The sequence below is a fragment of the Haplochromis burtoni genome, unplaced genomic scaffold, assembly GCF_018398535.1.
Source record: "Haplochromis burtoni strain Fernald_Lab_line unplaced genomic scaffold, NCSU_Asbu1 Contig_106, whole genome shotgun sequence".
Taxonomy (NCBI): Eukaryota; Metazoa; Chordata; class Actinopteri; order Cichliformes; family Cichlidae; genus Haplochromis; species Haplochromis burtoni.
Genome location: NW_024582467.1, coordinates 1,598,610 through 1,626,147, shown reverse-complemented (window position 1 = coordinate 1,626,147; position 27,538 = coordinate 1,598,610). Strand labels below are relative to the sequence as shown.

The window sequence follows — 27,538 nt, the reverse complement described above, 5'->3', positions numbered from 1 at the left end:
ACTTTTAATAGTGCTGGCAGAGTTTTCTATAAAGGCTTTTATGTGAGATAAATCCTGCAACACTGAATTAGTCTTGGGCTGTTTTTTTTCCTGGCTATTTTAGACTGTGGTGTCCCAGAACACTCTGGGATCCCGACAATAGCCTCTAACTCTCTCCCTGAGCTGATGAGGTTGCAAAAAACAAACCCTGATTGGTTTCTAATAAAATCATTTGTGGGAAGAGGAACCAAGTAATGTTTTTCTTCACAGAGAACAACCACATATAGAGAAAAAGGAGGGAGGAAAGTCTTGCAGGAGTTTAGCCAAAAGGTTAGACAGGTGGACTTTGTGGTTGGAAGGTTGTCTGATCCTATTTCTGGTTTGTCTGGGAAAATCTCATCTCAACTACTGCTTGAATCCACTTGAAGAAAGGAGATTAACCCCCAGCTGCTCCTGGAGTTGCTTAGCAGTAACAGGTAGAAATCCATGTGTGCACTGACAGGCGGATGCCTTTAACTGAACTGCCATAGTGAAGAGAAGGCCAAAAATAAAAGCATTACACATGATGTTTGACGATTTCCAACTGGGTCAGTGTTTAAAAGGGGTTGAGTTTAGATTTAATGATAAATTGAAAGTCTTTTTCACACACATGCTGACATGAAATCTGCTATTAAATCAGTGCTTAGTTTACCGAAATTCCCTTGAACTGTGAAATCAAAATACCGGCAAATGGTCTAATGTATAAACTCAATCTGCAGGAGCTCCCTGCAAAGTGCTGTGAATGTGTTTGCTCGTGTGTACTGTAACAGAAAAAAACAGCTTTGGCAAGGATTTGAATGTGAACTCTCAGAAGCAGACACTCCTGTGTGCGTGTTTGAGTGTATTCCTGCTGACGAACATGCCAAAATCCCAGGCAGCTCTGACACACCGCTGAACGCTGTGAGGAAAGACCGACTGGGATATACACGTCTGCGCTGGCTCGTGTTCTTCTGATTTTATCTCTGTCTCATCTCCTCTGTGTTCATGACTGTTATGGATATGCTTATTAATGTGTTTATAGCTATAATTATAATTACTATCATTCTTCTATAAATCAGCAATTAGCTTTGTCTGCACTGTAATGTGGATAATTCAATTTCTCTCTTCACTGAGTCTATGCTGATTACAGGAAAGGACATTGAAGTTGCCCATTGTTGCTATATTCTGCATTATTACCGTTTCCTGCAGTGAACAGAGGGGGAGTACAACATAAAGCCTGGATGTCTCTGCATGTGCAATTAAATGTCATACCTGTGATGTTTTACTGTGCCTCTGGAGCTTCTGGGTGGCGTAGTCGTGATGCTGCAGTGTGAAAAGCTGGACTCGCAGACGTTTCCCTGGCGAGACTGGGATGGCCGTTTGCAGCACTGGGGAAACAGAAGAGAAAAAGCAAAATAAATGCAATATATTAGGACAAATCCTTCACATGCATTTTAACATATGATGTTAAAGTTTGCTCAGACTGAATCTGCTCCTTTCTAATCATAATATATTTAGATTTTTTTAGACGAAGAGTGTCTTCTGCCTCGATTGTGGGGGCTGATCGTGAAAGAGTCGATTTATGCTGTTTCTGTCTTCTCCCACCTTTCACAACACAGTTCTTTCCTGACTGAGGTGTATTGTGCTGTGTGGAGAACAGAGGGAGGTTGCTGCTATCTTGATGAATTCAAGAGCACAAAGGCATCTGGTTGTGCCACAGCTCTTCAAGCAACAATGAACTGTGTCACAGATACCCTTGATTTCTGAATATTTTATGTTGCAACAAGGCAAAAAAGATAAAAAAAAATAAGGCAAGATGGATTGCTGCATTGTGATTGTATGCATAACTAAGATGATTCAGGGTCTCGGGGTTATCCCTTAGTTATGCTGCTGTGGACTCCTGCAGGATTTCATGTCATACACTGAGCACTTCTTCTCCACTCACCTCTCCTCCCTCCCAACATGTTTATATACCCCTGCAGCATGTGCAGGGATCATAGGAGATCGTAGTATTTTGAGGCCTTTACTTCACATTATAAAAAGCCTGAATTGACTTTAAGTGAATATAATAGGTAAAAGGCAGAAATTCTAATAACTTTATTTTTTATTTAATCACTAGTTTATCTTCTGTGCATTTATAACCTAGGGTACAGTCACACTAGTTTAAAGAGTGGTCGAATACTGAGGCATGACCAAAATTATTGCTACCATGTGATCTCCCTGCTTTGGGAAGCGCGATCAGGTCTGAAACCACTTGCAGTCAGCTGCTGTGTTCAAACCAGCTGTGCTGAGGCAGCAACAGAACGGCAATAAGATCGAGTGTGTCTACTATCAGTTCTTGATTGAAATAGGTCAAGTTGTCACACACATGCAATCTTTTTGCAATAAGACAGTAAATAACTGATAATCTGTTGTCATCTCCATCAGATGTGTAGAGCGAAGCTTTCAGGAGCCACACATCAGGTATCAGCCTAGACTGAGTTTTACACATTTTTTTCTCTTTGAAAATAGTGTGACAGTTCAGATAAATCAGAGGAGGCCAAAAAAGAATCGGTATGTAGTATGTTTATGATTCAGGGGTGTTAGAAATTTAAATTGTTATAAACTATTCCTCCATGTAAACCTGACATCTAGTTTTAGAAGCCAACATAATGTATGTGGAAGAACATTGGCATTATTTACTATAAGGTTCCGAGTTGTTGGTGTGTTGGTGCGGTTACTGTGCCATGTTCCATGTTTTTCTGCAATGTGTGAAACTGCGATTTGGAGTTATGCACCAGCGCATCATTTCTGCAGAAACGATATGCGCACAGTTTGTTGGCTTTGCAACTGATGGTCCTGATGCTCCTGCGATGGGCCGATGGACAGGAACAGCCACATTCTTGGGCGAAAATGTCAACCCAACCTTGACAGTCATTCACTGCCATTGAGAGTTAGATGAGTTAAACGGAAGAGAAAGTTTCAGAGCTGAATCATTTTCACATGTTTGTTAACTCTCAAAAGTCCAAATTACTCCTAAAAGTCAGCTGCTGTTCTCAGAAAAGCTCCATCCTTGTATGGAGATTTACAAACGTGAGCTTAAAAAAAAGAAGAAAAAGAAAAAATGGCGATGTCTGCAGGAAAAGAGAAAAAAATCTGTGGAATGTTTCCTTAGGATTCTACTATAAAGAAATAAACAACATTGCACTAAACTGACAGCACAAAGCATTTTTACATCATTTCATATTAAAAATTGAAGTTAAGTGGCACAGCTGGTCAAATGCCGCCACTTGAATGGGGGATTTAATTCTGGCATGTTAAACCATTTGTGCTATTGTGTTTGATTGAGAGTGTCTGAAGAAGAAAGTGTGAGGCTGGGAATACTGCACAATATTACGAACCCAGAAATTATGAGTTATTCAGATGCGATACACTAACACAGTCCCATAGCTGCAAACATGAAAAATGTGTTATATAATAGTGCATATCGAGGGAAGTAATAGAAAAACAGGAATGTTGCTCCATGTATGCACACTGCTGAGAAAAGACATGGATGGGAAAAAAAACAAGGAAATCATGGATCTGAGGTACAATATCCAACTCTTGGTCCTGGGGGAGCAGGAGAGCATAGCTGTCATGAATGAGAGGTGGGGTACACCCTGTACAGTTGGACTGTCCATCACAGGACTAATACAGATAGACCACAACTCACAGCTACACCTACGGCTAATTTAAAAACAACCAGACCAGATCTCGGGTCTGTGGGAGGAAAAGCGCACAGGGAGAAGATTCAAACTTGACAGTGACTCCAATGCAAAGAGGAGATTTGTACCCAAAACCTTGATGACATGAGGCCACTGTGTTACCCACTGAAAGCACTGATGTCTAAACAATATATTCAAATTACACACTGAGGCGACATAGACAATTTGTTCCTGTATTAAGTGTAATTCAGGCATTTGCAATTACAATAATTCATCTCTCATTAATAAGGTAATAAGCTGAACACACAATCAGCTACCCATCACCTTAGTACAGTGTTTACAGTACTGTAAAGGATTTTACATTTACTAACAGGTGAGTGTGTGCATTTTCCTTTGTGGTTTTCTTTGTGAGACAAAAGAAAATCCCTGGCTAGCTTTGAGTTCAGATTGTTACTCCAGGGGAAATTAATAAGCTTGTTGTTGGCATGCAATGAAATAAAATCCATACACTCAGAAATAAATGTACTCTAGGGTAAGCAACTCCTGGACAATGTAGTCAGTGTACTCAAGCTAATGGCAAAGAGCTGTTTTCAGTAACATAGAAGTACTTGGAGTTACTTTTCTCAGTAGGCAACATTATTGACTTACTTCCAGTGTGTCTGCACTGTCGGGTGTGTGTATCGTTCTGTTCTGTCTGGTGTTGCACTGTCTTTGTTTTATTTTTTTGTAATTTTTGCACATTTATGTAACCCTGTGTTGATGTTATATGTCATATATAGCACCATGGTCTTAGAGGAACGTCGTCTCACTTCACTGTGTACTAAACCACTGCACATGGTTGGAATGGCAATACAGCCACTTTACTTGACTTAACATTACTTTTTACAACATTAAGACTCAATGATTCCACTATTCATATAAATAATTACACTCATGGAGAGATGGACAGTGGGCAACACACTGCCCAATATAAGACGTTGAAGACGTTTCACCTCTCATCCGAGGAGCTTCTTCAGTTCTAAGAGCATTTGGTGACAAAGGTCACTCTTTCGAGGATGCCAATGTTCTCATCTTGGACAGAGAAGACAGACGGTTTGAAAGAGGAGTCTTTCTATGTCTATGTCCAGTGTGAATGGCCATCTTTGAACAGAGGCGGTGGTTTATGTCACCCACTGTCTGCCATCTATAATCCAGTTTTGAGTTCCCTTCTCAGACGCCTTAACGCCCACTCACATCCTGGGCCATCTGACCTCAGGAAATTACATGATGGGGGGGGTGCTCACTGTGGTTCACACCTTGACTCATGTGATTAGGTAGAGGATCAATAGGGGGTCCATGACCGTCTTGGGGGGACACTCCCATAGGGCTTAAAATCTGGGACTCTCCACCAATTGCTCTTAGAACTGAAGAAGCTTCTCAGATGAAACGTCTTCAAGAAACTTAAAGAAGCCCAGAAGCTTTTTTTCCAAGCAAGTAACTGCAAAGTAATGTTTAATAAAGGTAATACAAAATTAACTTAAAATATTATTTTTCTCAGTAGCACTGAAGCAAAATTGTTTCTTTTTAAAGTACACTAATATTCTAATGTAAAATGTTATTTTTAAAAGTAATGTTAGCCATCACTGGTCTGCTCTTTGTGCTATTTTGCCATTTTTTTGTTGGCTTAGTGAAGAAGTCGTCTTGGTGGTATTTGACCAAATTTACCACGTCCTTCAGTTTGTCCACTATCCATTCGTCCTGCGTAACTCCAGTACATCTCTCAGTTTACTGCTTTCTCTTTCTTTTGCTTTCTCATCCACATTGATCCCTTATCCCCTCTTTCTATCTTGCAGCCTTCATGGCAGAATGTCTAAATTAGCTCTATCACTGTACTATGTGGGTCTCAGGTTCTTTCTTTTAACTCTCCTTCTGCTCGTTCCACCTCTGGAGGGACAGATATGCAATAAAACAAAGCAGTTCTTTGATTCAACACTTCACAATGCGCTTGACAAAGCAAACTCAGTCAGCTACATGGCAGCTGCGAACTCCTGAAAAGAACACAGGACAGCACAAGAAAGTGCTTTGAGCTTTAAACTTTAAAAGGCTTAAAGATGCAAGAGGACTGCTGATTTGATTTCTTATCTATAACACATACGTATCAGTGGTTTGGATCTATCTGGTGGTGACAGTTTTCTCTCCTCAGCATTATCTCGCCATCGTCTAGACAGTAACTTCCACACTTTTGTAACTTAAGTAAGCGAGACCTACTTTTGTACAATTCTTTCCTCCAACTTACTTTTATGTCTTCTACAGTTTGATGTCTGACTAACAAGACTGTCACAGACACAGTCCCTTTAGTGGACCCTCTCCAGGACACCAGTCTCGTTAGCATCACAGATGCTGCCATGGTGATGTGACCATGCAGACAGTGCAAAACCTCATTTGTACCTCAAAAACCACGACACACTTTCTATAATTATTGAAGTCGTGTCATACTTTATATAGGCTACCATCTGAACTGAAGTGGGCGCGTCAGATGATCAGAGTATGTTCAGTGAATATTATCAAAATGTATTTGTAAACAATTTAAACTTTTATCACTGAGCTACACTTACTACCATAAAATAATGCAGAAAATCAGAGTGCTCGCTTGATTCATGGCCTCTGTAAAAGGAGGATATTTCTTAGGGCATTGCTACCTTAAGCTAGACAATATATATTGACCATATAGGCTCGTGAACACAGAACCCTGGTATCTGATGTTTGGTTTCCAAAAGCTAAGAATGTCACAGAAAAATGGCTTCAAAATGGGACTTCACAAACCAGCGGGTAATATGTCCATCTTTTATATGCAGTGGCATGCTCCAGGGTTTGTCAAGCTTCATAAAATCATGTTTCGGCCTCTGCTACTTTGATTGGTTTGCTGTAAATCTTTAAACAATCTGCAACTGCGATAGTAAATCAAAGGACTTCCCCTGTGTTTTGCCCTCATGGAATGAAATAAAAAAATGAAACGATTTCTAAGAAACGATGAGTTAAAACCAAATCGTCATGTAGCTGTATCACAGGCTCTGCTCTCGTTTTGACACCGTGTACATCCGAGTCGCTAATTGATGCAGAAACTACCAGTGAGAAATTATTCTTTCCCCGGCCACTTAAATCAGGAAATCAGATCATTTAAGAGTGGGGAAATCGCACCAGTGACCTGTTAATTAATTCAGTGGATGAAACTGTATCCACCTGTGCTAGTCATAACTAAAGGAATGCCCAAGGTAAGTCATAGGAAATGCTTTACTTTTCCAGTAACACACAAAGTATTGCGTTAAATGAATTTACCCGTTCGCTGCCTAGCAGCTCAAAGAGAGGAAAGTGCCTTCGATCTGTTAATGCCGACTCTGCGAGGTTCAGCAGCCACTTTTTTTCAGTCTGAAAATAGATTTAAGCTTAAGAAAGATCGCCTGAGGAAAAACTGGAAACTGTGTGCATGCGTCATCCAGCAATACTGACTGTTTATAGAGGTCATCAATATAAATGTAATATTTTTTTGCACAGCTGCAGGCAAAGAAACTCTTTAGCTCCACAAACGTGAGCAGATACAACCAGCAAAAGTAATCATGGCTTTGACAGTGACTCTGCGCCCAGTCTGGACGCTCGTGGTGCGTGGAGCGCATAAAACAGCTGCGCGTGTGCGTGAGCGAGCGCACATGTACTTTAATAGATGTTTTAATCTCTAAGATAGGCACTATATGCCTCTAGAATTTTTCTTTTCATCTTTTTAAACACTGACAAACTATGTGGACTGAACCAGAGATGGTTTTATGATTCGCGCAGCCATCATGGAGTCTTTAACTGTTTCACAGCTAAACACATGCACTCCAGTCTCAGAAATACGCTTAGCATAGCGGGCTCAGTACAGCGCCGCTCATGATGAAGTCAGGGCAGCTTTAATTATGCGGAAATGGCAGACGGACTCTGTGGGACACCTCAAGAATTCATGATAGGGTGGTAAAACCTGATTGATAGAGAAAGACTGACTCGCTCAGAGCTGCTCTTTAGTTCACTGCTTAATCAAATACTTCCAACAAAGGGCCCTGCGGTGCTAATCAGAAGTGTTCATTTTCTATTGCTGGCCACTGCTGGAATGTTCTGCCGACTTTGGCGTGACCCACATGATCACAGGGGTCTAGATCTACTTGTAGCTACTGCAAAATGAGATGAAAAGTACGAATCTAAATGAAAGTTGGGTATAATAATAAAACGAAAATGTGTCTGTGTAGTGAAAAAATGCCACAGAAATGAATGTGTGTGTGGCTGTTTTGTGTGTGTGTAAGATCCTAATACACCATTGACCCCATGCTTGTTGCTCTCCTTTCAGAAATTTTAGTAATTGATTGCCTGCAGACAGAAATCAATGTGATTCTGGGTGCGTAGGCACAAAATAAACAAATGCTGCTCATTTGCATGCCAGTTCCCCAAAGACTGTTGTAGAATTTAAATAAATAAAAGAAGATTTCAAAGCAACGTTTATGCACTAAAGATCCGCCTTGTTTTTCCACCACAAAACATTTTTTGGAGTCAGTAAACAATAATCAGTAAGGAAAATAAAAGCCAAAGTGCTTATTTTAAATAATTTTCTGTACAGATTTATGCAATATATGCATGTGATATTCGATTATAGTCTACTTTTTTCAATTCTTTGCAGAAAAGATCATTAATTATTGCAAAATAACACAATAATAATTGAAGTGCACCATAAGAGGGAGGCAATAATGGTCATTTACACTTCAATCACTATCCGTTAAATGACAAAGACATCTTTAAAGGCACTGTCAACAACACACGTGTTTTAGTAAAAAGAGCGTTGCTACTAATCTGGTGTCTCTCATCAATAAGACGAGCGAGTGTGGGCTTCTTAACTAGAACAAGAAAAAGCTTTTTTCTCAATACAACATGATATTTCAAAACTAGATGTGAAGCAGTGTAGTTTAGACAAGCTTAATGCCTCAGTGACAATCAATGAGCAGCTGTGTTGTCGATAAACTAGGCTGTGGCTGAATATGTTAGGTGATGTGACATTTAATGTGATGTCCCTGCATGCACTGGACCATTTATATTATCATGTATCAGAGTGATGTTGGAAAAAATAGGTAAGTGAAAAAAGATAAAGCAAAGTGGAAATTCTGAGATAAAGAACAGTGACCCACTTAAAGTTTGAATGAAGCTTCTATAAACCAGAAGAAAAAGGAATACAACATTCCTCCTGTTGACTTCCATAAAACAAAAGGAGATAAGAAAGTAAAAAGATAACAAAAATGTCCTTAAATAGCTACACAGCTGAAAATCAGAATGGAGTTTCAAGTCATAAGTATGCAGACAAAATATTCAAGTTTCCCAGACTCGTTTCTGATCTATATAACTCATCTGTCTTCCTGTGCCTTCTCTCTCATCGGGTCGATAAACACAGAAATCTATTTGCATTTGTTTTCAGTAACTCTGACATTTAGGTTGAAAGTGAAATGAAATGTGATGTACTTCTAATGGCTGCACAATTTCCAACAATACCTCAGTTATTTGTCTGAAATATAAATGTTTCTCTTTGAGATTAAAATAATATTGACTGTTTTTTGGGCATATTATGTGCAATGCAGTTATGCTGGAGGCTGGACTTTTGCTATTCCTCTGATCATTACATTAGTTTGGGAAGCCAGTATGTTTGTCCTCGACAGACCTCTTACCTTGAAGGTAATTTGAGGAGACGCACCTGACACACCATCTTTACAAACTCCAGATTTTTCAGATTGCTTTCAAACTCTGGTTAACTCTGTCTCCGAGCCATGTCTTACACTCTTGAATCGTCTGAACTGAAACTGAAGGTGGAGGCTTCGGGCAAGAGTGTCAATGTGTTGACATTTATTTGAGGCTGACATTAAAACTAAAATGAAACAATCAAAATGTGATTGATATGTAGACGTTCAGCTTTCAAAGTCTTTAAAAACATTCAGGAATGGTTGATACATTTCGGATTTACACACCTATTTTTTCATAAGGAGATCAAAGGTCTGGAGTTGAAAGAAAGAAAAGAGACAAAGGGAACCATGCAGTCAACAAATCAACAAGTTGGGACGATATTAAAATGCAGTCGCAAGCTTGGGAACACCAAAACATCTGGGAGACCACGGAGCAGCCAAGCGGATGGTTTAGATTAGATTTGTTTGAGGAGGTAAGCGTAACATAATTGCATTAATAATATAATTGCTCTACCTTACAATGTAAAGTACCTTGAGATAAGTTTTGTTGTGATTTTGTGCTATAAAACTGATAAAACTGAATTAAATTGGTTGTACAAGCCAAGGTTTTACCCTAAGATGGTCCTTTATCCTTTACAACAGCGGCCCAAACCTTTTTTGCACCATGGACGGGCTTATTTTCACGGACCGACCTTTAAGGTGTTGCAGACAAATACCACAAAATAAAACCAGTACCGGTAACAATAAAAATAAGATTTAGTCATAACACACGGGAAAAGACCCAGGGAAACAATAAAATGATAAAAAACGATAAAACCCCTGAAAACCATACATTTCATACCCGAGCCTCTACTCTCGCGGCCCGGTACCAAACTGGTCCGTGGCCCGGGGGTTGGGGACCGCTGCTTTACAAGATCAATCAGACAGATAAATCAAAATGAATTTGTGCTAGAATGACTGAAAGAAGTGTGTGTGTTGAACTATACTTTGAACATTATCCGAAGTACTAGTGACGATTTTGACAGGAAACTTTGATTAAAATGTCAGTTAGTTTTAGCCATAAATCGGGCTTCTAAATTCTTTTAGTTTTAGTCAACAAAATATCAAAACTGATAAAGTTCATTAAATATAAACTGTAAAAGTGTGTCGTGTTTTTACTGGTGAAAGTTGCTCCGCATGGTTTACAAAGCTTCTTATTTTCAAAGACATTAAGCATGAAATGTGTCCATGTGTCGACTCTTCTGTTCGTCCAACGCTGACATTTTGGCATATTTCATGAAAAACAGGGTGCTTCCCCTCCCCAACATTTGTCACTAGCAGATCAGTTTTTGCTGTAAAAGGAGAATACTTCTGATTGGATCATCCCGCTTCTCTATACAGCTTCATTCTGATTGGATCTCGTGTCTCCAGGACATTTTCATTTCGTTTTTATTTTTCGATGAAAGTGTCGATACAAAAAAAATCAGAATCTCAATTTCTGCATTTCAAATCAAGTATGACACTATTATGCTCGCAAAACTACTCATTTGTTTAACAGATTCATCTGAAATTTTAAATATGCCATAACAGACAAAGGAAATTTTCTCTGTTGCTGTCAAAATTTAGATGACAATATTGATACCATGCTGGTGACTGTATGGTAAATATAAGGTTGTAGCCACAAGTTACCATAGCTTACTTTTCCAAAGTCTAAGTATTACTTTAGGTCTCTTTTAAAACGTCAGATAAAATATGGACAACATTGCCTTTTTGGTGTCAAAAACCAGTGCAGTGCAACTGTGGCTTCTGGGGTCAAAACCAAAGATGTATCCAGATATAGTTGGTATGTTTGACATCTATCTTATTTTTTTTGTCAACCCATGTTGCAAAACTCCCTTCTTTGGCATTACAGGTGAAGATATTATATTTCAAGCTTTTTAATGAAATAACAACCGCTGATGTATTTTTTTCAGAGGACAGTCTTTGCAATGATGACAAATCAGGATAAATCTGTCAGCTGTATCACGAACTGCCAGCATGAAATGTAATTATCTCCACTGCTTTTCCCACACAGTGATTTATTCATCTTCTGCATATTAATGCACTTATGATGGAGCCCCTTGTGTATAGACCAACAGTGCATTTAAAAATGTTTCTAATACTTTACACACTTGTGTATTAATTTCAGTGGAGTGGACAAAATATTTGGAACCATTTAAATATAATGCAGTCTGGTGGAGCACTACCAGCACCCATTATGACCTATGCAATAAAGATAAGAAAATCACAAGCTGGAAACACAGTAATTCATGGTATAGATGTTGTACTGGAATATGTTAGATCTCATAGGTGTACCTAATGAAGTGCCTGAGGGATTTACATGATTAAACTGTAAAAAATGCGTAAAAAATGCTTAAGGTTAATTTATGCAGATTGGTGTAGAAATACACACAAGGACAGTCTCCCAGGAGCAACATTCATGTTAAGGTAATTTTCATGTCCATGCCAGCTACTCCCGGACGCACATTTGGGAGCGCGATGACACAGAGCACTGAGGAGATGATGAATGACACTGGCAGCCAGCAGCATGCTCCCAAACCACTGAACGATTGCTCTCAAGAAGACCTGTAAGCCTCCTGCAAGTGGCCAGGTGGAGACAGCAATACATACTTATTCATATGCACAAACTGCAGGCAGCCATAAATCTAATGGTAATCCTCTGCGGTGTCGTGTGTGACGTGTGTGTCTGCTCAGTGATAATAACTTTAGGGAGCAGACATCTCATTTTGAATATTTGTTGGTTTTCAGATTAAGATTTATGTTTTAATGTTTGTTGACTCCTGCTAATGCCAACTAATTTACTGAAAAATAATAACCAACCCCTGAAGCCCAAGGCTATATTTTAAAATTCCTACCTAAAAAAAACAACAACATCCAGAAATTCAGCCAGGGACGGCTTTATAACTGTTACAAAAAACTCTGGCCTCTATGGGTGAGATAAAAAAAAAGCTACCACAACAATGATAAACGAATGATTTATATTAAAACACGAGCCTGCATTTGAATTTCCAGCTTTAACAAATTTTTTTGGAAGAGAGCTGGATGTTGCTACATTGATTGTAAGAAGTAATCTCTCACAAGTACAGCCTCATGTTTACTCTTTCATAAATCCGTAACTAAAAGTAAAGAGGTAAGTAAATAAGAGAACGTATTGCTTTAAATGATGATCAGTTTTTAGATTTGCTGATGTTCAACTGGCCAATGCCATCTGCATTATCCTGTCTTGTAAACCTATATTGCTCCTATAGAAAATTCCAGGTTGCAGTGCACATGTGAAAACGAGCCAACAGTCTTCACAAAACAGGAGCACCGGGAGTTCTGCATGAGGTCAGTTTTCCATGTGTTTACATGTATAAGCACCAAAAAAAAGAAGAGAAAAAACATCTCATGTACTCACCTCATGAATTTGCAGGTTGGTGTTAGAGGCTCTCATTTTGGCTTCTAGGGCATTATGGGAACTAGTAGTGTAGTTTTTCAAACTGCGACTCTCCTTCAGGTGGGCCTGGAGTTTTTCTCTGCGCCTCCTAAACATAAAGGACAAAAATATACAACTGAGATAAAAAGTTATTGGATCCAGTTGAGTGCTTTAAGAAGAAACGTTTATTGGCTGAGTTTCAGCTGAGTTGTATCTGGACGTAACAGTGATGCATTAAATTCATCTTTAAGACAGGAAGATTAACACGAGACTGAACAAGTGAACCTGCTGATTGCATCTCATATCATCCAGGCTACTTCTGCACTTACAATCAGATTTAAATGCAGACGTGTTCTGCATTATGATATATACTTTTGAAAACTCAAAACGTTGAGTGTAGAATGGATGGAGGGACCACCGCTGAATTTTGTGCTTAAGTACAGGCTGTTAGCACATAGAGCGATGCTAATGCTAGCAAGCTAGTCAAAAGCTGCTGATTTTTACATCGTCTTACTGCTTTTACTGAAGTTGAATTTATTAGGCTAATATGTATGTTTGGAGACTCAGTGAGATGCAAATATTTTCAGTTTGGGTGGCCTAATGGTTTCATATTATTTAAAAAAAACACTTTGATTTCTAGAGAGTAAGTGCTGCTATTAGCTAAATGAATGCGGATCATGTTTACGCTTCCAGATTTTTATCCCACTGAATCAGCATCTAATGTTAGTGAATACTCGTATGTGTTTATACAGCTATAAATACATAATAATAGGAGGCACTGACATTTCAGGGTGGCTCCAATCCGTCCAAGTGATGTTCACTTTAAATTTAGCTTCTATATGACAATCTAATAACGTATGCATGTTGACAGAAACTGTTAACAGGTTTTATTCCTAGCAGCAATATTCAAATGCCCAACAATATGCCTCTCATAAACACTAGCACACGTGGTATATTCATGCACAGTGTAACCTTTGTCAGTCTCCAGAGTAAATCATATACACCATCATAAGTTCTATACAGCACTGAATACATATATTCAGTGCTGGCATTTCCTTATTAAAGGTCAGACAAACAAAAGTGAAGGCTAATTGACAGTTTTCAGGTCATTTTTGTTATAGCTTTTGATTTGAATCGGTGGTTCCAAACAGATTCAGCTCCATCTCTCACTCTGGTATTGATTTTTCGAAATGTATCGATTAATTTTTTACATCACTTGAGATTAGTGGATCCTGAAAGGGTTTTCTGTTAACACTGCTTTAGAGTTGTTTGACTGTAAAGAAATAAGAGACACACCAAAAGGCCTTTAACCTCCCATAGTTGCTTCCACTCAAAAATCCATACCAGTTCCTCTTTAGCGTGATATTAGCGTGAGGTTTTCTTCCAGTACAACCTGTATCAAGTTCCTCAGTGTCATAATTATGTTTTGCCCTCATTATCTTGAGATTAGCAAGTCTCACTTGTAACCAGTCTATAATTTTGCTCTAATTAATTCAAAACTGGAGCTTTGGCACAAACAGCTAATTATAACCAGTTTGAAAAATGATGTCTGCTCCCTTGCCTTTGTTTCAGAAATGCAGATCTCACCGAGTAGTGTTCTACAGGTCCCCTCTCAGACAACAAACTAAACATATGTAGCTGCTAATTGCAGCCAGAGATGTGAGAATTTTTAGGTCTCTTTTCTCCAGCCAGTCGAATCCAACAGTGATCTCAAGAGTTCTCAGAAACATTATGTGCAGCAGCATTTTCAATATTGTATTTAGGACGGAACAAAGGAGGGACAGATTTAAGTCCAAGTTTATACAGAAGAAACTCCACCAACTGAATTTATGAGCGTGGCTTACTTTTTAAAGTATCCCTACCATCCTTTGCGATTCTTAAAATAATCTATTTTCTTCCCTCTCCAACCAAGACACTGGCTCCCTGGTGAAGGAGAGTTGGTTTCTAAGATTTCCCTGGAGAAGGATGAGTGGAAGAAACTGAGCTTCCTGAGAAGCTCTCTACCAGTAATATAATTTTACCTGATTTCTCTGTGATCGGTGATTAAAACAAACTAATAGACGTTTATATAATGACAGTTGACATGAAGTTTGGATTTGTTATTAATCTCTGTCTCTCTTCCACAGCATGTCTTTGTCCTGTCTTTCTTCTCTCACCCCAACTGGTCATAGCAGATGACCGATGAGCCTGGTTCTCCGTTAGAGGTTTCTTCCTGTTAAAATGGGAGTTTTTCCTTCCCACTGTTGCCAAAGTGCTTGCTCACACGGGCTCATATGATTGTTGGGTTTTTCTCTGTATGTATTATTGCAGGGTCTACCTTACAATATAAACGTCTTGATGCATGCTCAATCATCCAGCTAAGTAAATCTCCAAAAGTTGATTCTGTTCATCTGGACGTAGCATTTTCTGTGGGAGAAACGCTACGTCACTCATCCAAGTGACTTCTTCAGTCTCAGCTGACTGCAGGTTTACCCAATCTTAGAAACAGTACATTTGCATAATGACTGAAACCAGCCCACTGAAGGAACAATGGGCTGGGAAAACACTACGTCCAGATGAACAGAATCAACTTTTGGAGACTTAAAATATAAAGTGCCTTGAGGCGAATGTTGTTGTGATTTGGCGCTCTATAAATAAAATTGAATTGACTCCATTTAATAGTTTCTGCATAGATATGTAGAACTGTGACTATTCATTTGAGATGTGTTCTCCTTACATTAATAAAAAAAATTGAATATTACAAAGAATATCTTTATAACATTCTTTGCAAATACACTGAAGGACTAGTCATTGACAGCCACATTAATTAGTTTGACCCTAATCTTGCAGCTGACTACATGACAAAAGGTTTAGAGGTAATCAAGTTAGAGAAAGCGGAATAATTACAGCTGGAGTAGCTGAAGGATGTGAGCCGATTTTGTCCATTCATCTGAAAGAACCTCTTTTGGTTTGCTATTCTGACCAGTAGACATTAAAAATCTACTTGATTTTTTACACCACTTACCCAAGCATGTGCAATTAGACTGACCTGGAGTACAAAAGCTCTGTATCACAACTTCATTGTGTTGTGCCAGGGGTATGCTCATTACCAGATGCAGCTGATGAAGCCTTTACTTGTCCTTTGTCAGACACTCTGCTGAATGACAGCGACGTAATGAAGTGTTTACAAACTGCCGCATGCTAAGCTTCTATCCTCTCCACCTCTGAGGCCTTTAATTATATTTTCTTAGAAGGAGGCTGTGACATTTGGTACACACTAGTTTTGGAAAAGTGTTTACTTAATAGAAACGGTCCATTATCTCTTCTAAAGCCTTCCCGCAATCTGCTCGTTTGCTTGCCGTTTTAGGATCCAAAAGGGTGTCAGTGCTCTTTGTCATAGAAGCATATGCTTTTGCTGCCATGAAATACAAACATCTCAAACATCCAGCTCTGTAGGTTTGTTGATAGATGTGGCATATATCACCCTGCATCCCTCACTGTTTGTGCAAAAGAGAAAATTTGGCTTTGTTATCTCAGGGTGGCGTTACAAAACTTATAATAAAATCAGGCTCAATATCCACCAAAAGCACCAAATATTTGCAACCAGCCTGATCTCCTGAATGAGGCACTGACACGCAGCTAATACTAATTCTTGGCATTTCATATAAATTCTACTCTACTATACTTCTTATTCAGCAGGTTCATAATCCTTAAATTATCTGATGGTTGGAATGGCTTTTTATGCCTTTATTGCAGAACACAAGTAGAGAGCAATAAGGAGACTTAACTCCTAAATAATCTGCTACCCTTGTTTCTCCAAAGAAGGATAATTAGAAAAAACAACTAAGTACACCAGGAAAATTATGTCTGCATTAGAGGACTTCTTTACATTCACATCCTCTGCAAACACACACACATGCAGGAGTCTCTTGTTGCAAGGCAACAGTGCTGACTACTGATAAATCATGCTGACTTTTTGCATTTAGTCCCAATGCAAGCAGTATTTTAAAGCGAGGCAACTTAAAAACCTATGGAGATAATCTGCCTGATAAAAGAAATTGCTTCTGATTAAGTTATTTAAAGAAGAAAAGTTTGACTCCTTGTTAAAAATTCTCAGCACTGCTTCCACTCCACTGTCACCGCACGGTATGGATTAGTTCACTGTCAGCGTATGTGTGCTGGGGAATGACTCAGCATTGTGGCATACCACACTATGACTCGCTTCATGACTAGTGGTGATGTAACACAATCTTGCTCCTGTCCACACACATCAGATCCAAGGTTAGCCCTGAGAAAACGACTTCAGCAGAAATGAAAACAGTCTGCTGGTGTCAAACTGCACATCAAATACAGTATGTGCATTTTAAGACCACAGAAGGTCAAACAGCCACGTTAAGTAACGTTGAGCAAAACATATGAGGTGGGACTTAAAGGGTACAGAGCTCAAGGCGATCTATTCTAAAGTTTTTGTGTTAAGTCTGACTTTCACCAAGGAGACTGAAGCCCACCTCCATTTACAGACCATGAGTTCATTTTTTATTTTTTTTATATTTTAGTCCTGCTTATAAGTTATTTATTACATATTTGCCATCATTGTTTTACTTGAAGCACCTTTTGTGCAATTAAAAAATATAAACATGGCAGTGCACATAATGTTGCAGAATGGTTAAATATTGATGTTGCCATCTTATGATAGATTGGAGTTTGGTACACTCCGCTTTAACTGAGTAGCAAAATCAGGACGTTAGAGGAACTAGATAAAAACATGACTTTATAATGAGTGTGTAAAATTAAAGTAGGAATTGCTACTAATTGTTAGCGTGATTATATTATGACACAAGCTCGTAGACTGTTGTTGTTGTTTTTTTAAGGTTAAATGTTGATTATGAAGTGGTGAGTTTCACAACACTCATGGCATAGAGTTAATGTTAACTTTTAAAGGACAATAAAGCAGATAAGTCAGCAGTGATGGATATTACAATGTAAAACACACTCTATGTCTCTCTGTTATTGTTTTAGCATGAAGTGGGAAACATTTGTCTTTCATGTAGCTCCACTTTTATCGGGATCTTTTTTCTCGGTGTGAGAAAACCTTTGACTTTATCTTTATTCAGGTCACTCAGATCCGCTCCCTTGCTCCTTCATCCCAATCTGTATGCATCTTCTCCAATGAACAAGCAAGTTCCCTGACTCAATTATGGATTCACTGAAAGCGCCTGTCCATCATCGCTTGATCCGATTATCTTGTTGTCAGGCTGCTCACTCACTCACATCATTATATTACTGAGGAAAGCCTATGGAATTACAGTGCCATCTATCATAGCTTGCTCCATAGTCCACATACTCTGAATGGCATACTGCCATTAGAACCAGATGTTTAACCCATACTGCTGAAATTCCCTTCACAAGGGATATATATATATATATATATATATATATATATATGACTATTCATTTACCAATTACTGTGAACACATATTAACTTCAACCCTGCAGAAAACAGGCAGAGAGCAGAGAAAGGCTTAAGCCACATGAGCTGACCTTTGGGTGATAATAGGCTATGAATATGTGTATAATGAGCTTTACAAATTGTTGCAAATACCTGGTCTGGGATTTCATCCAAGATGCAGGATGCCTCAACATGTTGCCTCAGTTTTCACTAAATTTAAATATGTCTTTGTTTACATGTGGTCTGACCGCACCCAATAGGGCTTATTTCCACATGTAGTAATAATATATTGATTCAGGGACCAGTGGCAGAATGTAGCAGCAGTAATATTACTTAAAAGTTTGAATGTCAGTCATTGTAGACACTTTCAAATCAAAGGAAAATCATGAAAAAAATCGAAATTGCTGGTTATGGTGAAATTTCATGTCACTACAGCTAATTTACTTGTCAACATATTAAAGGGGAAATGCTGTCACTCTAGGAGCTGAGTAATAATTCAACTGCAGTTCTTGTAATTTCAGTCTTTCCAGTGTAGAACTGAACTAAATTTACCTGTGCTGAATACCCACCATGAGCTCTAACCTCAGTCGTTTTTGTGTCACGAAGCCACTGAAACACTCTTTATGATATGCAGAGTGCCGCTTCACAGAGGAGAGACTGACAAAATGTCATAGTGGTTCCTGTTTTTCTGTTGTGTTGGACATCAACTACATTGTTCACAAAAACAATCAGCAATATCACTTATAAATATACATTTTGCTTACTTAAATAATTAAGAATCAAGTGACCAAGTACCATTTTCAAGTTGTAGCAGCCAATAATCAAAAACAAGCTCACCTGAATTATCAGCAGTAATTGTTTTTTATAACTCAGGAAAACTGAGGACTCCTGCAATGTTTCCGTTTGGATATTTGTCAGTGAGCATATAAATGCATTAAGTAGCAACATATTCACAGCTTGCCAAATACTTTGAAAGTTCTCTGCTTAGCATCCAGAAAACCAGTGTTATTAATGACACGCATAGTTACTGACTGAGCTGCAGCTGCACCCCTGTGCATGCTTGCACTGCCTGCGCCAGCTAGCAACAGCCAAAATGCTGATGAGCCATAATAGACAGTATAAAAGACAGAGATTGCTTCCAGGGTTGAAAAGTGAAACTAATGCAGAAGTGACTAAAACCTGCATGCTTTAATGGCTAGCAGGGGGTAGGACGTCTGGTTGCATAAAGACTTCTACTTGTGCAGAAGTCTAGGATAAATAGCTTCATGAACTCAATCTCTAATTTTTTGTCATATTCAGTGAAAGATTACGTTAGGTGAAAATGATTGTGCACACAAGTGTATGACCTTAACAGTTTTTAGCTGCCATTTTAATGGTATACAAGGACAAGGGCTAAAAGAGAGATGCTGTAAAACCTTGGCAGGATGAGACTTTCTGCAGAAAACTTGGAAGAAAAGCTTTTTTTTTTTTCCATTTTCAATTTCTTCTACTTCTATACCAGTGGTGATGTTTTGTCCGAGTGGTGACATCTAGCATTCGAGAGTTTATTACAGCAAGTCTAGCAAACTTCAAGTGTCAAGGTGATAGGGCCCTGGTGACATCATAGATGGCACACAACACAACCAGTGGATGCTCTGTGTTTGGAAGATTACATCGCTTCATCAGTGCAGCATCAATTTCTTTCAAACTCTCTGAAACTAAATGGAAATCCCTTCATGTACTGAATGTCCCGCTGATGCAAGACAATTTGTCCATTTTGAGCTGGTGGGCTTCCAAAGATAACGGCATGCTTCCCTGTTATTGTTATTGCTAGCAAAATATGATTTGAGTCCACATCAGATTTTCATTTTATTTCTGTGAAGTTTGTGTTAGTCTGTTTGCAATGGGAACCAGAACTTTTATTGGCTTAGTGATTAGTGATCTCCATATTTAAATTAGTGCTGGCCAGTCTGGCTTTTTGTTGCGTGTCATGAGGAAAGCAAAGGAGAAGCATTAAGCCAAGGCATTTGGGACCTCGGCTCAATGCACAAATGCAACAGTTTGTGGGGCAAATATGACCCGAGTCTTTAACAGAAATGAAATCAAGTCTAGAGGCTGTTAGATGCAACAAAGAGGGTTGAAGAAAGTCTGATTTTTGATGTTACTTAACAAACCATTCACACATTAGTGATAAAGAGAGCTTGAATACATTAAAAATAACACCTGTTCGTCTCCATCTGTTACGTAGTCTGCTCGCTGTTTGTACTGAAACATAATTCCTAGGAAGATAATGCTTAGAGGTGGAGATTCACACATTATTTGTGCAATTATGAAATAACCTGTCGCCTCTAGTTTGAAGTTTGTAGATTTTAATGCTTGCTGGCAGTGCACTGCAATCTGTTTAAAGTTTACTTAGTGACAGTTCATTTACAACAAGCAGTTTTACACGACTTTCTTCTTTCTCAAAGAAAGATTTGTTCACTGATCCACTTTGTTGTTGAAGTGTTGTTCCCAGATCTCAGCATTTAACTGCGCGAGTGCAATTTGAATATTACCTACAGGAAGTAAGTAATAAGCTAGTAAGTATGCTGAATTGAAAAAGATTTGAATTGTAGTTTTAACAGCCATCTGTAGACTTTATGTGCGGTGTTGTGAGTTTATTTTCTCACTTGTTGCGGCAGTAGAGGGCCATGCACAGCGTTCCCAGGAGGCTAATTGCCATGGCGATGGATGTGATTGACAGCACCTGTCTCTTATACACCTCTTTGCTCTCTGTGGAGAAATAAACAGAGGAAGAAGTCACATTAATGTTTGAACAACAGACCCTCGGGGAAATAAAGCTATAGATCACGCACGTGTTTGCTGATACGTGTTTATGCGAGAGACCAAGGAAGGGAGAGAAAACAGTGGGCTGTGCATCTGTGCGAGTGTGTATATCTGCAGACATCCCACAGTCAATATTCACACAGTCCTCACCCTAACGCAGAATTAAACATGGGTTTGAGATTTGCACTTACCCATTTTTAATTTCTAACGGTGTTGTTTACAGCACCCAAACAGCCATTTTAAATCATCGAACAAGCAGTTGTGGTGCAACAGCTCTCTTAGGCTTTTTTGTATCTGTCTTGCAGATTCTTACAAGTGTAATTACTTTTGCGTAAACCAAATAAAATTGAAATAAAACAGCAATAAACAAACACGCTTTTACAACTCCCCAGCAACACTTGCTATTCTTAGTTACCACACAGCCTTTCGGCTCATTTTATCAGCTCTCCCACATAGAGTAATGGTCCGACAGACACAAGACACTGCTTTTGAAATGGATGCCACATGTAATGGAGCCTGAATACATGGAGACAAGAAGAGTTATGGTGCGGAGGAACGCCATTAGTGGAGAAAAATGGAAGCTGTCTTGTTTGTTCCGAACAAGTAAATCATAGTTGCCTTCAGATACATTAATAGGCGATCAATCAAGTTTTATTTAGCAAGGCTCAGACCTTGGAAAACAATGACGATGACAGGTGTTGAGGTTTTACGTTGAGGTGATTGAGACAAATTTTCACCATGGATGGGCACGAATGGCCACTTTAGCGCAAAAAAAATAATCACCACTCACAAAAATCACAGCCGCGAGCTGAGGAATAAAACCGCAACACAGCTGCAGCCACTACGTTTTGCTCAAGGGCATCCTGACAGCAGTCAGCGAGGGAGAGTGTTACTAATTCACAACCACATCAATATTTTTAAGCCTGTCAGGGAATTTAAAACAGGGATCTCTCGGTCCAAGCATTTCACAGCAGCCTTTAAGCTATTGTGTACCCCACAGAAATCGCACAACCGGTCGTACATGCAATATATCATTTATAATCCCTAAAAATAACAGATGTTGCAGAACCTATTAGTGTCTTTTCGGTACATTTTTCCCTTCTCCTCTGTGCCATTATTTCTCTCCCTCCATCTATGTCTAAATTATGTCCGGGGCCAGTGCTGTTTAGATGCTGCTAATCAGGCTGCAACAGATTTGCTCATTGGCTACAATTATGTCAGTAGAGGGAGCTGGGGCACATTCGGTTGGCTGCAGGGATGGCAGAGCAACAGACACGGAGGCAGGAGACCAAGACGAAAAGGAAAGGTGAGGAAAAATCAACCAGCCAGGTGCTAGTAAGGAAGGAAGATGGATTTTTATCTGATAAATCCAGCGTATTGACTGATCTGGCTGCCACTGTTTAGCCTTTTCAGAATTTACAACATGCCTGAAGAAAACTGGGTGGTAATTAATGTGTGTAGGGACAGAAATATATGAATACATGCATTCACAGCTACGAGTTGAGTAGAGAAATGGGCAAAACTTCAGTATATCACACACTGTCTGGCTTATATTTACATATGCATACAGCATTTCAAGTATTTGGTTAGTCATAAATATGTTTTCGGCTTGTCCAAGGTCACGCAATACCTTAGATTCCCCTCCCACGTGCTTATTTGGTCACACTAGCTGTACACACACACACACACAAAACAAAAAAAACACCCTCTCGTGATATGAATTAATCATATGGCTCATGAGAGGGAAAGTATGTTCATGTTCCATCTGTGGAGCCGTGAGGTCACATCTTCTATTACTTTCCACTTGAAACCTCCACTTCTGCACTGCAGAGCCCTGCCGGCCACTTATTCACAGCCACATTATAGAGAAATATGATCAATATTTTACACTAAAAGTGGCAGCGGTAGTAATATAGAAGGGCTGCTGTGACCTTTTTTGTATGTAGTCATATACATTCATAGCGTGTTTACAGCTGCTATACACTCCGCACAGTTGAGTGTGCCAGAAAGATAAGCCGGTAAGAAATGGAGAAAGAGTTGGAGAAATACAATTTAAGTGGGCTTATGTGAAATAACTGAATGGGAAAATAAAAATGAAAAACTGTGCACATTTCCTACTTAAAAACAAAACTACTCAGATTTTGTGTGCCGACTCTCTCAATCATTATCCAAAATGATTGAGTTGAGCTTCATTATGAGAAATGACCAGCTTTCTGTTACATCATACAACATGCACACCTATGTCCTGAAGAGCATGGATGCTCAAAATAAGCACAAACAATTACAGTGCAATCAAATAGCGGGTGAGAGCACAGTCACAGACACTCACACACAGAGGAGACTAAAGTCTGGCGACAGAGAGAGGTGGCATTTTGACAGCATATCTCTCAGGCATACTGACTCTGAGCCCTGATGAGATGGCTGAAGTCTGCCTGGTGGAGTTCATGACATATAAACAGAAACGGTGGACAGTAAAATGCACTTGGCAGTTCTCCAGCACACACATTTCCATCAGTAGTGGCTCTCTCCTTTGGAGTGCTTTTGAGCCAAGTCCATTAGGATCGACTCAGTTTTCCCCTCAAAAATCACTGAAAGTTAAAAAAAAAAAAAAAAAAAAAAAAAGCTCTTGTGCATTAAGAGATTTCAATTTTTTTTCTATCCAGGCAGTGTTTGCACATTGAATCTTACCCTTATTTTAGTGACAAAGGGTGCCAGATTAGTGAGTAATTCAAGGATTTTAATCTAATACCAAACATATGGACAAGTCAGGCAGCTGGCAGGCACCGACACTGTCAAGGACTGTTACAGATATTAGGTGAAAGACTATTCAGTTGTATTTCATTTGTACAATTATGGAATAAACTGTGGCCTGGAGTTTGAAGGTAGTAGAATTTAATGCTGATTGGCAGCACATTGGATTCAGTTCAAAGTTTATATTGTTGCAGAATTTGGATGATTGATTGGTCAAACAGTCAGTGTTGGCATACTAGCATAGAAGCTACTGATCAACCAGGTTTTGAGACTACCAGAAATGGAGGTAATAGAAAGGATGGACTCGGCCCCTTTGATGTTACTCATTGTTTGTAGACTTTTGCTGTGAAGCCTCAACTCTGCTGTTATGTTGTTATGTTGCTGGAAAGAGAAGTGACCATAATTGCATGAAAAGTTCCGATGCAAGTTATCAGCAAAGGCTAGCAAATATGACTGAGAATGTGCATCTAGACACTGTATGGTAGCATTGCACATCGAGCTAATAGAGCTAAGTACAATAAAAATAAAATACTAAAATTTCTCTCATGAGAACTGGAGCACTAACTTTTTAGATGAACTGATGGGACAGTTAACTATGCAACAAACCATAATGTTTGTCAGACAACACTCCAAAAGACACCAATACCACAAACAGGGTTTAGCAATGCAGTTCAGCAGCTTGAATTTTCAGACCCTCTAGGGCAGTGTTTCACAACCACTGGATGTGCCGCGAGAAATGATCAGGTGTGCGGTGAAAGATTATCTGGTTCCACCTGATTGGTACTCTAATCCAGCCGTCCCCAACCTTTTGTGTGCCACGGACCGGTTTACGTCTGACAATATTTTCACTGACTGGCCTTTAAGGTGTTGCGGATAAATATAACAAAATAAAACCAGTACAGGTGACAAAATAAGAAGATTTATTCACAACACATGGGAAAAGACCCAGGGAAACCGAGTTAATGATAAAAATCATTGAAAAATAACAATAAAAACCCTGAAAACCATACATTTCACACCCGAGCCTCAACTCTCGTGGACCGGTACCAAACGACTCACGGACCGGTACCAGCCTGTGGCCCAGGGGTTGGGGACCGCTGCTGTAATTGACCAGCGTTGAGTAATGGGCAGAACAATTATATTCTTTTCCACTAGAGGGCAGTACAACTTCTTACTCCAATTAAACGGGTTACCAACTGCCAGTAAAACAGAAGAAGACGAAGAAGAAATGGCATGGTCATGCTGCAAGTGAGACAACACAGCACGTAATAGCAAAAGATAAGTGTTTCAAAAAGAAAAAGTAGTCAGTCTGACCTGAGTCCTGGAGAACATTCGGACCCAGATGAAGGCTCGGGCATGAGTGAGAAAAAAAAAAAGGTATACTGGGGACAAAGCGAGCCAATTCCGCTATACCGGCTTCACGGAGAAAAATGATCAATATGCTTTTTGCGACATTTTTGTTTGGTGGTGTGCTGTGTGATTTTCTAATGGGAAATATGTACCATGGCTGCAAATGGTTGGGAAACACCGCTCTCGAGGCCTTCACCTGTTCCATTTTAAGCCTTAATAAAACCCCTGTACATGGGACATAGGAGTCGATGGAGATCGACTCGCACTGGCCATTCAAGCAACTGTTTTGGCATTGGTTCTTGGCTTCACCTAAAACAGGTAAAATGGTACCAACCTTGAGACAAAGCTGCAGACTGTACACCAACAATACAATCAGAACAAACAATGAAAAAGAAAACAATGATTTAAATATGTTTAATACACAACTGTAGATTGATTCATTTTCAAAAGCCCAAATAAATTCTGATATTTAAAGGTTCAGCCCTCTGAGAATGCTGTTTTAATCCTTTAAAGGTAGTATTTGGTTCCATAATGATGAGATTAAAAAAAAACATTTTTATATCATAATGTACATTATGCAGTTCCATTTTGATTCTTAAGTCTTGATACCAAATTTTTCTTCATCTTATGCTCCACATTGTTTTATCAAGTTAGATCATTTATTACGAGTCCATGTCAATGACAGCTCGGTTGCCCATTGTCACGGGCCGAGACGGTTACATAAAGTGCACAAGAAGAGTTTGTTACTGTCAAAGCGCGGCATATAAAGATGAGCATTCTGATACCAACGATGCTCTGTTTATCACATGCCCCAAGTCTAGGCCATGATAAATGTCATGATCATTAAAGACTGACATGGATGGATGAATGGAAGGAGTGACATAAGAAAAAGCAAAGATCAAAGGATGCAGACAGAGTGTGGGATTATGTTGCCATTTCTCCGCAGCTCTGAGCATTAGAATTTCCATGTGCCGCAGCACAGACTGCTGATGGTGGATAAAACCTTTATTATGCAGGCCTGCCGTGCTAGAGTAAACATGCTCTCTTGGCTGGTCACGGTTCTTTCCTCTATTACTTGGATAGCTTTATTCACCCATTTACAGACTGAATCTATTTAGGTGACTGGAGATATTGTTATCGCTGGCAATTTTCTTTCTTTCTATCACTTTTTTTTCTTGCTTCTCATAATATTCTCTCCTGTCCCACAGCCCGGAAGATGTTACTGTAGCTCAGTATGTGCTGGTAGTAGCCATTCTTCTGTGTGCTGCCTGCCGTTTGGCTTCTTACTGGCACTAAAAGGAGAGAGCTCATCGCCCCGGCTTTTCCTGGCTGGTCCTTCTAGTGTGGCATGAAATTGATTTTAACAAGCACTTTGTTTGGATCCACCATTAAGCACCACAGATTCTTTAACCCTTCAAATTCTCATGCCCCAGTGCCTGAATGCTATGTTTTTATTCTGCCTGTTTGTGGTTTGGTTGGTTTACGGATAGATTTGCATAACAATTTTACTAAAGGCTGACTTCAGCACAACTAAAGGATAATTAACTTTGATGAATCTGGATGCAGAAGCTTTTTGGATGCATTATTCATCAGTGTCAGATGACAATAGCAAATAACAGGGCCAATTCTCCCATGGCAATTTTCTTAAAAAATAATGGGACATATTACGGAGTATTTATTTATTTTTTTATTACTAAAAATTCTCTAATCCTGAACCTATAGGAAAAAAAGGTAATGTTTCTAGAAGCAACACCGATTTATTCAAAAAGAGCCAAGTTGCACCACGAGGAATTCAAAACCCTTCACAGAAAATCTCAGTATAATAAAAATAAATGAAATTGTGATAGAAAAGGGATCTCTGGGAAGACACCGGAGTGATTGCAGTTTATAAATTCCTCTCTGTCTTTCTTCCCTTGTGTTACTTATCTCCTTTCTCTTCTGTCATACCAAACAACTCAGGCTTAATATTTAGCATTCTCAGTGCATTTTAGTTCTCGGCTTACCAAAGTTGAGTGAGTGATTTAAAAAGTTTTTCTACCTCGCCAGTTTCTATCACGATGTGAAGTAAATGACAGAAAGAAACAAATGCGTCCAGCTAGGTCTGTTCGCCTTTGCTAACCAGCCTCCTTCCAGCACAATCACTCGACGAACCCTCTGGAAGGAAATTGAAAATCAACATGACTTAAAATACATCTGCTGCCCTTCAAAAGTAGCTGCTTGTAACACTTTCTTCAAACATTGATTTACAAGTCGGTGCAAAAGCTTCCAGTCACAGCTCAGTCATATTAGAAATATTGATGACCACATGACTGACTGACTGGATGCTGTCAAATTTGTCAACTTC

At 39.2% G+C, this 27,538-nt stretch overlaps 1 protein-coding gene across 2 annotated transcripts in view; it reads right to left on the bottom strand.

Moving 5' to 3' along the window:
* LOC102314635 (pro-neuregulin-3, membrane-bound isoform) overlaps nt 1-27,538 on the bottom strand; it is a 355,364-nt gene that overhangs the window by 17,527 nt on the left and 310,299 nt on the right. For both annotated transcript variants that reach the window (XM_042223224.1, XM_042223225.1), the window contains 3 exons: nt 20,937-21,039; nt 12,843-12,969; nt 1,270-1,385 (listed from right to left, as the gene is read on the bottom strand). In XM_042223224.1, coding sequence (XP_042079158.1) covers nt 1,270-1,385; nt 12,843-12,969; nt 20,937-21,039 — 346 coding nt within the window. The remainder of the gene's footprint in view (nt 1-1,269; nt 1,386-12,842; nt 12,970-20,936; nt 21,040-27,538) is intronic.